Source organism: Pelophylax lessonae, assembly GCF_965119305.1.
Source record: "Pelophylax lessonae genome assembly, chromosome: 7".
NCBI lineage: Eukaryota > Metazoa > Chordata > Amphibia > Anura > Ranidae > Pelophylax > Pelophylax lessonae.
The window spans coordinates 175,126,386-175,138,416 of record NC_138774.1 but is presented as its reverse complement, the minus strand read 5'-3'; the positions used below and the strand labels follow the sequence as shown (position 1 = coordinate 175,138,416).

General features: G+C 42.4%; 1 protein-coding gene across 1 annotated transcript in view; it reads left to right on the top strand.

Moving 5' to 3' along the window:
- GARNL3 (GTPase activating Rap/RanGAP domain like 3) overlaps positions 1–12,031 on the top strand; it is a 264,692-nt gene that overhangs the window by 71,386 nt on the left and 181,275 nt on the right. The window contains exon 3 of the mRNA XM_082263321.1: positions 5,893–5,962. Coding sequence (XP_082119447.1) covers positions 5,893–5,962 — 70 coding nt within the window. The remainder of the gene's footprint in view (positions 1–5,892; positions 5,963–12,031) is intronic.

Genomic DNA, 12,031 nt, shown 5'->3' with positions numbered 1-12,031 from the left:
AACCTGTACTGTAAATCGCACCAATACAGGAACCTTTTCCAAAATGTCACCACATGGAGTCACATTGATGTGAATGGGCACCATTGAAAACAATGTGATTTCCCTTTTCATGTGATTCGGTGTGACTAAAATCGCATCTGAAATCACACTAGTGTGAACCAGGCCTTTACATAATCTGATCTGATTGCACTGCCTATGACTGGGGACGGGGTAGAGAAATCATGTGACTGACCAGACTCTCCCCACTTATAGATCGTGTTACAGACAAGTAATCTGTTAAATAACTTTTCATCCACAGAGGAAAGGACAGGAGGGAGTGTGTTTCCTCATTAGTTTATCTTTAGTGCAGCTGAGCCCGGAGAGCCAAAGCTGGTAAAGAATATGTAAACCCAACATTTCATATTCCTGATTTGTGCCTGCTGTACCATGTACTTTTATGACAAAATATCCTGTTCTCTTTGCATTGCTTCCTTTGTGTGAAATCCCTTGTGACTCTGCCAGTCCCTCTGCTTTCCTTTTTTAAAATGACCACACTAGGCATGAGAATACACCGTTCTCTAGCTATGCTGGGAACTCAGTGTGCTCTGCTCCAATGCTCAGACTTGTTCTCACAAATCCCTCCTGCACAGCCTTTGACTTGGAAGCAGTGGTGTATTTTGGTTTTGTGCTGCCCTAGGCAAGACTAAAATTGGCCGCCCCCCCCTTCCGACTCCTATGTAAATTTGCCCCACTCGTTCCTTTTTAACGGATGTGACTCCTTCCAAAATTGAAGGACTCCAAGTCCCAGCATGAACCCCTGAGATCTAACGAGAGGGGGAGTAAGAGAAGGTGGGATAGAGAGAGGGGGGATGGGTGAGGGGGGAGAGAGAGGGGGGATGAGAGAAAGAGAGAGGGGGGGTGAGGGAGGGAGGGAGAAAGAGGGGGATGAGAGAGAGAGAGAGAAAGAGAGGGGGTGAGGAGGGGATGAGAGAGAGGGGTGTGAGAGAGAGAGGGGGTGTGAGAGAGGTGAGAGAAAGGAGGGTTGAGAGAGAAAGGAGGGGTGAGAGAGGAGGGGGGTGAGAGAGAGAGAGAGAGAGAGAGAGGTGGGAGAGGCAGCTCTAGCAACCAGTGGCCAAAAGTGTCTCAGGTGGAGGGGGGCAGCTTTTTTGCTGCCCCCTTGCAAAGTGCCGCCCTAGGCCTGGGCCTTGTTGGCCTAGGCCAAAATACAGCACTGCTTGGAAGTTTAGTGAACTGTTGTTTGCAGCTAAAAACAGATGTAATGTGATTACTTATATAAACATATAAAACTTATATATAAATGTTTTGCCATTATTTCTATTTTAAACTGAATGGGTTTTTCAAGGTGAGGGTTTTACATGCACTTTAACCCCCACGGCTATGGAAATTCAACAGAAGGAAGGCAAGGTTAACACATATGTAGCTCAGGGAAAGCATGCTAATCGCACACGATCTCTGACCTGCAGGTGCTGTTCTTTAGCAGATGTTTAGGGGTAAAATTAATTCCTAATTACACCTCCACGAACCCGAAAGCGCTGCGTGTTTTCAAGTGCACAAAACCACATGGTATCACAGTATCACGTGCTTCTGTATGGCCGCATTTTGAAAAGAGGGTTGAAGAAATTTCCCTGCATTTCCCCCAGGTCCAACAGCTCTTTCAAATGAATGGGCTGCTCTGCCCGTGCAAATGCGGCATGCAGAACCCACATATATGTGAACCTAGCTGAAGAGGACAGGGTAGCCCTATAGTAAGATTTTTTTTTTTTAACTAAACTTCAGCTGCAAGCTAAGCGTATACTGACCTCAGGTGTCAAGGGCAAGGTTCCCACAAGCTTGGCTGTCTGGCACCCTGTGGTGAGTGGCTGACTTGCTGGCACCCTGTGGTGGATGCTTGGGTGGCTGGCACCCTGTGGAGGATGGCTGGCACCCTGTGGTAGGTGGGCTGGCTTGCTGGTACAGTGCCTGTGGCTGGCTTGCTGGTACAGGGCCTGTGGGTGGGTGTATGGCTGTGATTACACTCCTGTGAGACTAGTCCCGACTCCAGACAAGGCTGTCCAAGGCCTAAGAAGGCAGAATGACGTCACAAAAATATCAGCAATATCGGCCAGTTCCGGGGCCAATACCGATATATCGGGAAAGTGCATATCGGCCCCGATATATCGCCTTGCCAATAATCGGTCTACCCCTACTTTGTACCCCTGTTCATTACAGAGATTAATAGGGTATTGTGTGCTGACATACTGGGATGAGTTATTTGGGAATTTTTGTACTGTTCAGTGTATTGCCCTACCCACGTGCTCCTCCTTTTTACTAGTTATAAATTGATCCAAGCCTTGTCATGTCTTTTGTTGTTTTATATACAAACAGCGAGGGTTCTTGTGACTAGCTGCGGGAGGCAACCACATTGAAAGCAATAGGAGGCTGCATGAGCGATTACAAGCGAGTGGTCGTGATTTGCGGGAACCCCTGCTGAGCTTATTGCATCTAATGAGAATGTGGGTGCATATTCGCAGGTGTGAATGCACCCTTAAAGCGGAACACCACCCTAAAGGGGAAGTTCCGCTTTAAGGACTCACTCCCTGCTCCTCTTGCACAATTGACACTTTTGAGGAGCAGGGGGGGAGGGGGGAGCAGGTGCCCGATTTTGACAGCTACCTGCTCCCACTTCTGTTCGGTGCTGGGAATAGAAGTTCTTCTTCCTCCCTCCCCCCTGCAGTCTTCTGGGACACTGACAGGTCCCAGAAGACTGCATTCACCAATACAGGATGCGCCACGTGACTCACGTATGCGAAGTGGGTGCCCGGCTGCGAAGCCGCAAGCTGTCACAGCTGGATGCCCATAGTGAAGATGCCGGTGCCGCCAAGGGAAGATGGAGGAACAAGATGGCTGCGGTGAGCTCACCGCTGGACCGTGAGACAGGTGAGTGGCTGTTTTTTTAAAAGTCAACAGCTACACTTTTTGTAGCTGCTGACTTTTATTTTTTTTATAGGTGCCTGGAGTTCCCCTTTAAGTTGGCCATACACAGGTCAATTTTTGTTCGTTCCACCAGAAGCCTGACCAAAAAAAAAAAACTAAAAGATTCCTCCATTCACACCAAAAAGGTAGAAGAGGTGCAGGATCTGCCACTGGCAAAATACACTGATCCGTGCAGCCAATCAGCAAGGAACATTTTCCAAAATGTCTCTTCGACCAAAATCAATTAAACTATTGACATCTTATGAGCAGGGATGGTCACACACTGATAGAAAATCATCTGATCCAGGGTGGATTTGATTTAAATCAAGTCGATTTAAATTACGATTTAAATCACTAGTAAAAGGCTTGATTTAAATCAACTAGATTTAAATAATAATTTTTAAAAAGCAACTGTCATCTCTGTCCTGCAGCGGCTCCTCCTCTGATCCGCTGTTGACTCCCCGACAGTTCCATTCACTTTAATGGGACGGCTGGTGATGCAGCAGTGACACAACAAGGTGAGGGACGTGGCAGCAGCAGGTGAGTGGATGCCTCCTAACAGGCTCTGCCATGATGGATCAGAAATGACAGGTGCTCTTTAACCACTTTAAGACCGGAAGGATTTGCCCCCTTAATGACCAGGCAATATTTTGCGATTCCGCACTGCGCTATTTTAATGGACAATTGCACGGTCATGTGACGCAGTGCCTAAATAAAATTGATGTCCTTTTTTTCCACACAAATAGAGCTTTTTTTTGGTGGTATTTGATCACCTGTGCGATTTTTATTTTTTGTGCTATAAACAAAAAAAAGAGCAACAATTTTGAAAAATAAAAACAATATTTTTCACATTCTGCTATATAACATTCTAAAAACAAAATGTAAAAATCCAAATTTTTTAACATTTTAGGACAATTTTTTTTCTGCTACATATTTTTGGTAAAAAAAATAGCAATAAGCGTATTTTGATTGGTTTGTGCAAAAGTTATTGCGTCTACTAACTACGGGAAAGATTTATGTCATTTTTATTGTTTTTTTTTTTTTTTTTACTAGTAATGGTGGCGATCTGCGATTTTTTGCGGGACTGCGACATTGCGGTGGACAGATCGGACCCCTTAACTGACATTTTTGACACTTTTGGGGGTACCAGTGACATTACTACAGTAATCAGTGCTAAAAATATGCACTGTTACTGTAATATTACCATTGGCAGCTAAGGGGTTAACCCTGTGGGTGATCAAGGGTTTAAATGTGAGCCTAGGGGAGCGATTCTAACTGTGGGGGGGCGTGGTTTGTGAAATGACTATAGAGACATGTGATCCTATATAGAAGAATCACATGGGCTCTATGATCATTCCAGGCAAAAGAACGGTTAGCTGTGTTTACAACAGCTGACCGTTCTTCTCTCTCAGCGGGGAAGGATCGCGGGTGTCAGGCGGCAATCAGAGCCGTCTGCCCACTGCTCTCGCCCCCTAGGCTCCTGCTCGCGACCGATGTATAGCTACGTCGGGTTGCCCAGGAGCGGCTGCCTGCCGCAGTATAACTGCGGTGGGCGGTCGTAAAGCGGTTAAATGTAAGGACTTATTCTTGCTGGTAGTTAGAATCTTTAATATTTGAAAACAAAATTAAGTTTTCCTATTTAGAATAATAAGCTGTCAGGTTAGTAAAACAGCGATATCAGAACCGATTCAATCATACAGTTTGTAGTGTACATAGATTTGCAAAACAATGGGGTCAAGGAATATTCCTGAACTTTGTTTTATCTCACGGTTACTGTGAAATTGTGTGAATGCATCAATGCAGTGCATGTTATCTTGGCTTGCAGAGCTTGGATTCATTGAATGAGTTTACTAGAAATGTAAATATTGCAGAATATACAGCCTCATGGTACATAACTAAGTTCCATTTCATGCTGATTAAACAAAATTATTAATTAATTATAAGTTATAATTATTATAACCATTAATTATTATATTAATTATAAATAGAAAACGACCTTAAGATAGATTTTTACCACAAAAGCATTATATTAAAATAAATTTGATAAAAATCAAAAAAATCTTTTTTATTTATTTTTTTTATTTCATTTATTGATTTTTTCTCCACCCTAGTCTGGTCACTGCTGAACTGCTTGAATATTTAAATGTGTTTGGCCGGCTTTATATAGATATCTGTGGTCCTTTGGTTACAGCGACAGGGATTCCACCATATACATGGTACCAGGAGGAGTGTTAATGCCAGCATGTGCAAGTAAATATTTTTATTTCATTTTTTGAAGTGTAAAAAAAAAAAAAAGTGTAGGGCAGAAACCCCTTGCAGCAACAGGTTAATGTTTTTATTACCTTTAAAAAGTGACAGCTTTGATTGCTGCGGGCAACACGGTCTCTCTCTCAAGGACAAGCTCTGCATAATTTAGTATGAGGTGTTTCCTTGTTGGTAATGTAAAATATGCATCTGATGACTGTCCCTCTTGGTCTGTGTGGACTGATAGGAGGAATAACCGGGGTGTGGCCATCACAAGACGATATATTTTGGGGATATAAAAAAAACCCAGAATGCTTTCTGCCCTTTTCATGAATTAGAGCCCCTAGTAATCTCCAACTATGTTTTGTAAGACGTCTGGTCAAGTCAGACGTTATGGAAATAGATTGTTAATGTGAACACCAGAAACGCTAAAAATCCTGATTAATCTCCAGTGAACTAATGTTTGCCGAGACTGTCGGGCAAAAGACGCAGCTGCACATGGCTGGGGGGAGGGGGGTGAGGCGCTGCGTTTCTTCTTATTACACACCCCTCCTAACCAGGATGCAGCAACAACCTGCAATGTCTGCGCGAGGCTCCTCTCTTCTCCCGAGCCCCCCGCAGTGACAAGAGCCGCTGCTGCAATGTCTGTGCTCCGCACCACTAGATATGTATACTAATGAAGCCTTTCTCTTCCAGCTCCGTCTCTGAAGACCTGGGCTGCCGACGGGGTGAATTCAGTAGAAAACACTACGGCTCGGTGGAGCTGGTGAGTTCCCCAAATGGGAAACGTTCATTTCCATTTACACCAGCAGAAGGAGAGGCTCCTGGGGGTGGGGTGGGATAGGATATACTGACAGATGCATTCAGCCATATCCCTGAAATGGGAAATGTCCTGGTATACCACAGTATTGTCAACTGTTTTGACATAGGATCGTATTTTAAAATGTCCTGATATCAGACAAGGTTATAAACTGTCCTGATCCTGATAGGATGATTGTATACGGTCATGATACACGATGTTTGTATATATTGTCTAGATAGAGGATGATAGTAAACCCTGCCCGACTATACGAGGTTAGTATAACCTGTCCTTAAATAGGATGACAGTATACCCCGCCTAATTGAAGAAGACAGTATAACCTGTCCTCTATTAATACCATATGCTAAAATATCATGCCACAATATACGAAAAGGACCTGTCCTTATATACGACAGTGGTATATTGTGATACCTTGTCCAGAGAGAAGGTGTTAGTATAACATTTAGCACCATATTACCTGTCCTGATATAGGATGCTAGTATATCCTGTCCTGATATAGGATGCTAGTATATCCTGTCCTGATATAGGATGCTAGTATATCCTGTCCTGATATAGGATGCTAGTATATCCTGTCCTGATATAGGATGCTAGTATATCCTGTCCTGATTTAGGATGATAGTATATCCTGTCCTGATTTAGGATGATGATATACCCTGTGCTGATATAGGATGTGTATATAACCTGTTCTGATATAGGATGTGTATATAACCTGTTCTGACATAATGGGATAGTATCCTTATAAAAGAAGATTGTATTTCATGTCCTGATATAGTATGATAGTATTATCTGTCCTTATATACAGGATGACGGTATATGTTATCCTGATTATTGATGATAGTATAACCTGTCCTGCTGTAGGATGATTTAAGTACTTGTCTTGATATAAGAAGATAGTATATCCTGTCCAAAATAAGAGGATTGTATATCCTGCCCTGATATAGAATGACAGTATTTACAGAACCTGTCATGATATCTGATGAAAGTGTATCCTCTCTTGATATACAAAGATAGCATATCCTGATATGATCTAGGAAGTTAGTATACCTTTTCCTGATATGGGGTTATAGTTTAACCTGTTCTGATCTGGGAAGATGGTATAACCTAACCTGATATAAGATGACAGTATATCCTGTCCTGATATAGGATATTAGTATACCTTATTCTGATATAAGATGACAGTATATCCTGTCCTGATATAGGATATTAGTATACCTTATTCTGATATAAGATGACAGTATATCCTGTCCTGATATAGGATATTAGTATACCTTATTCTGATATAAGATGACAGTATATCCTGTCCTGATATAGGATATTAGTATACCTTATTCTGATATAAGATGACAGTTTATCCTGTCCTGATATAGGATATTAGTATACCCTATTCTGATATAAGATGACAGTATATCCTGTCCTGATATAGGATATTAGTATACCTTATCCTGATATAAGATGACAGTATATCCTGTCCTGATATAGGATATTAGTATACCTTATTCTGATATAAGATGACAGTATATCCTGTCCTGATATAGGATATTAATATACCCTATGCTGATATAAGATGACAGTATATCCTGTCCTGATATAGGATATTAGTATACCTTATCCTGATATAAGATGACAGTATATCCTGTCCTGATATAGGACATTAATATACCCTATTCTGATATAAGATGACAGTATATCCTGTCCTGATATAGGATATTAGTATACCCTATTCTGATATAAGATGACAGTATATCCTGTCCTGTTATAGGATATTAGTATACCCTATTCTGATATACTATGACAGTATATCCTGTCTTGATATAGGATATTAGTATACCTTATCCTGATATAAGATGACAGTATATCCTGTCCTGATATAGGATATTAGTATACCCTATTCTGATATACTATGACAGTATATACTGTCCTGATATAGGATATTAGTATACCCTATTCTGATATAAGATGACAGTATATCCTGTCCTGATATAGGATATTAGTAAACTCTATTCTGATATAAGATGATAGTGTAACCCGTCCTTATACAGAATGAAAGTATATCCTATACTGATACTGAATGATCATATAACCCTTTCTGACAAGAGGTGATAATGTACCCTGTTCTGAAATAGGATGATAATGTATATTCTGAATACCTATCCTGTTCTGATAGAGAATATTGTTATATCTTGTCCTGATAGAGGATAAAGTTCTATAATTGTCTTGATGGAGAATGATGATATTCCCTGTCCTGATAAATGGTAATAGTATATTCTGCTCTGATAAAGAATGATAATATAACCTATTCTGATAAAGTATGATAGTATAACCTGTTGTAATCTATCATATTATGCTTCTCTGTCTCTATATTATAAATTCTTATGATGTACAATTCTATTATAAACTGTCATGATACCATAAATCGGCATTGGTTCGGGTGGATATAAACACTCTCGGCTAATTTAAAATACACAAATGAAATTTTAGCTCTGTGTTTTGTCTGGAGGTTATGATGTATGGGCTTTTCCAGTCTGACACAACTTGGTTTTCGCCTCTGTCATAGGGAAGTAATTAATTTCCTTTTCAGACATTCGGGTTATACTACCAACTACAAAAGAATTAAGGCACTGACAAAAAAAAAAAAAAAACCACAGGAGCCCGCAAAGCATTCCACCCTTGGTCCATGGATCAATGGATCAAGGGTGCAGGGTCAGGCTCCTGCAGAACCCTCCTCCAGGTTTTTCAGATAGAAAGCTGGAGGAAGTGGCAAAGGACTACATGTGCATTAATCGGGAGTGAGGGTTGGGGTCCTTAGCAACATGTTGTTCTCTAAATACGGGTGTAACATATAACATGTTCCTAAAGGCTAATTTAGTCTCTAAAAAGCACAAACAATATGTAAACTTTAACAATACAAGTAACAAGCAATCTCCCCAGGTGTACAATTAAAAAATCAAAACAGTATGACAAAATGGGAACAAGACAAAAATTATGAAAGACATGGGGCATCCTGAGTGAGAACAAAAAAATTAAGTTCTGTGGCGCTTGTAGCAAGCAGTGGGCATGGCCATTGGGTGGGTCTTAAAGGAGGACGGAACAGAATGTGTACCTGCTGTATACACTGCACACATATACCACAGTTCTTGTACCCAGAACATACTAATTACTGTGCCAAATCTCACAGACACAAATAAACCTCAGGACAAAGGATATTTTTGTTTTACTGAGCCTACTTTTTTGGGGCAAAACTTAACTTTTCACATTAAATAGAAGTTTTTTTCAATTCCATTTCTCGCCCAGGCATCCAAATGTGCTTTTATGTCACTTAGCTTATTCACAGGATGTTAAAACTCTTGTCAGTTTATTTGAATTTTTCAAATGATATTCGGATTCCATCACTTCCTGTAGATTATCTCTCAGGATTCACTTCCTGTAGATCCTCTTCCAAAAGCTTTCACTTCCTTGTTGCATCGCAGAAGAAGCTATTTAGTACAAGGGCCTGCCTGATTTGATACAAATTGAATGGATTGGTCTGGTGGGTCATCCTATTCCACAGTTCTGGTAAATCTAAAGGAAATCGTACAGAAATTGTACAATCAGATTGTATAGTGCATGGCCATCTTTGTACAAGTACATAGGAGCCCAGATAGCAAGGATAACTTAGTTGCTAACTTGCTGCACATTTTCACTGGCAAGTTGTACACTTACAGAGCACTTGAAGCACAAGTTCTAGTTGACACTTTTCCAATTTGTAGAAAATTTGCGTGGCAAGTCTCTAGCAAGAACAAAGTTGCAGTGGTGAGTCTACAGCATCAGCTTCCCCGCTCACAGCTGATTGTAAAAAAAAAAGCAGACAATTCAAAAGTAAAAAAAAAACGTGTGGAGCCCCCTCCAGAATCCATACGAGACCCTTATCGGAGCATGCAGCCCAGCAGGTCAGGAAAGGGGGGGGGACGAGCAAGCCCCCCCCAAACCATACCAGACCACATGTCCTCAACATGGGGGGTGAGAGCTTTGGGGCAGGAGGGGCTTTACCTCCACCCCAAAGCACCTTGTTCCCATGTTGATGAGGATAAGGGCCTCTTCCCTACAACCGTGGCCGGTGGTTGTGGGGGTCTGCGGGCATAGGAGATTAAAAAATAGCATTCCCCCATGTAAATCCATTGTCAATTATGACGCCCACGCATCGCCGGAACCCGAAAAAAAAGCTTCGCTCCTGAGGATGGCTGGCCGCTGAATGCTTCCTTCTTGGTTTGACAGTTTTTAAGTTTTTATATAAATAAGGAGCAGGACCACCTGGTGATGTCACATGTGCTCCGCCCCCTCATGATGTCACAGACCGGTGCATGCTGGGCCCCCTTGGTGCCTCCAGACAGAGTGTCCCCTTAGCGCCTCCAGGCAGAGTGTCCCCTTAGCGCCTCCAGGCAGAGTGTCCCCTTAGCGCCTCCAGGCAGAGTGTCCCCTTAGCGACTCCAGGCAGAGTGTCCCCTTAGCGACTCCAGGCAGAGTGCCCTCTTAGTGCCTCCTGACAGAGGGCCCCCTTAATACCTTTCTGTTCCTGGCTGCTGGCGGCAACAGGTTGTGACTCACGAGCAGCCAGCTGGCGGGAAAGCATTTTTTAAAAAATCCTTATTTGTGACTGAACTTGACATGCTCACTTCTGAAGCCAACCGATATTGAACTGCTGGGCTCAACTCGCAGGGGATGTGTGAATATAAGCCACACCCACTGCCCAATTAGAGGCTGAGCCCAGCAGTTCTCTAATAGGCATGCTAAGTTCAGAGCCAGGGACAAGGAGATTTTTACGGGCACTTTTCTCCAGTTTATGGACATTTATGGGCAGGAAAAATGTGCCTGTGTTTTAAAAACCATCCGCAAATGTACGGATGGTTGGCAACACTGGGTAAACAGCATTTTAAAAGCCTTTGTATGGAAGGTGGATTCCAAGGGTTTCAAACTAGAGTTCAGCCCTTTGCTTCCTCCACATTTTATGCCTTCCAACCTTCCTGTGTCACCGCATAGGTTATCAGACCTCCTTGTATCTCTTACAAGCCTTCTGGATCAGGAGGTTATTGCTCCAGCTGCAGTGACGGAAAGGTTTCAGGGACGTTAATATAATCAATTTTTAGTTCCTGAAAATGAGGGGGAACTGTCTTCATTCTGTATGGAATCTGCCAGGTCTGTCATAGCCTCTCATCTTTAGGGAGACTTACTGGCCACTGTGGACATTAGGATGTATACTTGCAGGTCCCTTTTTTTTCCAGCACAACAGCAATTTGTAGCCATTCATCTGTCTTCTGCACCCTGTGTGTTTAGCAAGGTTCTCGCACCTTTGCTTGCTTTGTTATGGTCCCAGGGCATCTCCATTGTCAGTTATCTGGATGATTTCCTGTACAGAAAACAGTTGGCTAGTGTTAACTGACTAACCTTAGAGCTGATTCACAGGATGGAGTATCTGGTCCCTATCCTAGATTAGCTGAAACAAAAGGTTTTCTTGCACAGAAAAAAATGTCAAACTCTCTGCTCCCAGGTTCGGACTCTGTCAAAGAGTCGCTTTTGCATGAGAATCAGGGAGTCTGATGGTAGTCTCCTTTTTGAAGTAGTTCAGTTTGCCCATTTCCACTCTGGACCCTTAAAACTCATACCCTATCATCCTTGTACAAGTCAGTTCAGTCTCTAGACAAACCAATTTACCTGTAGCCATGTTGGAGCTCGTCAGTCTCTAGACAAACCAATTTACCTGTAGCCATTTTGGAGCTTAGTGTGATTTGGTTTTCCCTACAATGCTGAACTTCCCGACTGGTGGGTTATCTGATGAGGATCCAGTCAGACAACACCACAGCAGCAGCATACATCAACCAAAAAAATAAACAAAAGTCTTGCTTTGGCAAGATAGGTAAAAGGGATTCTATCCTGGGCAGAACTTCACATTTCTGCCTTGTCCGCCATTTACAATTCAGGAGTGGACAACTGGCAGGAAGACTCCCTTAGTAGAGCCCAAATCTGGGGGAATGGGCCCTATCC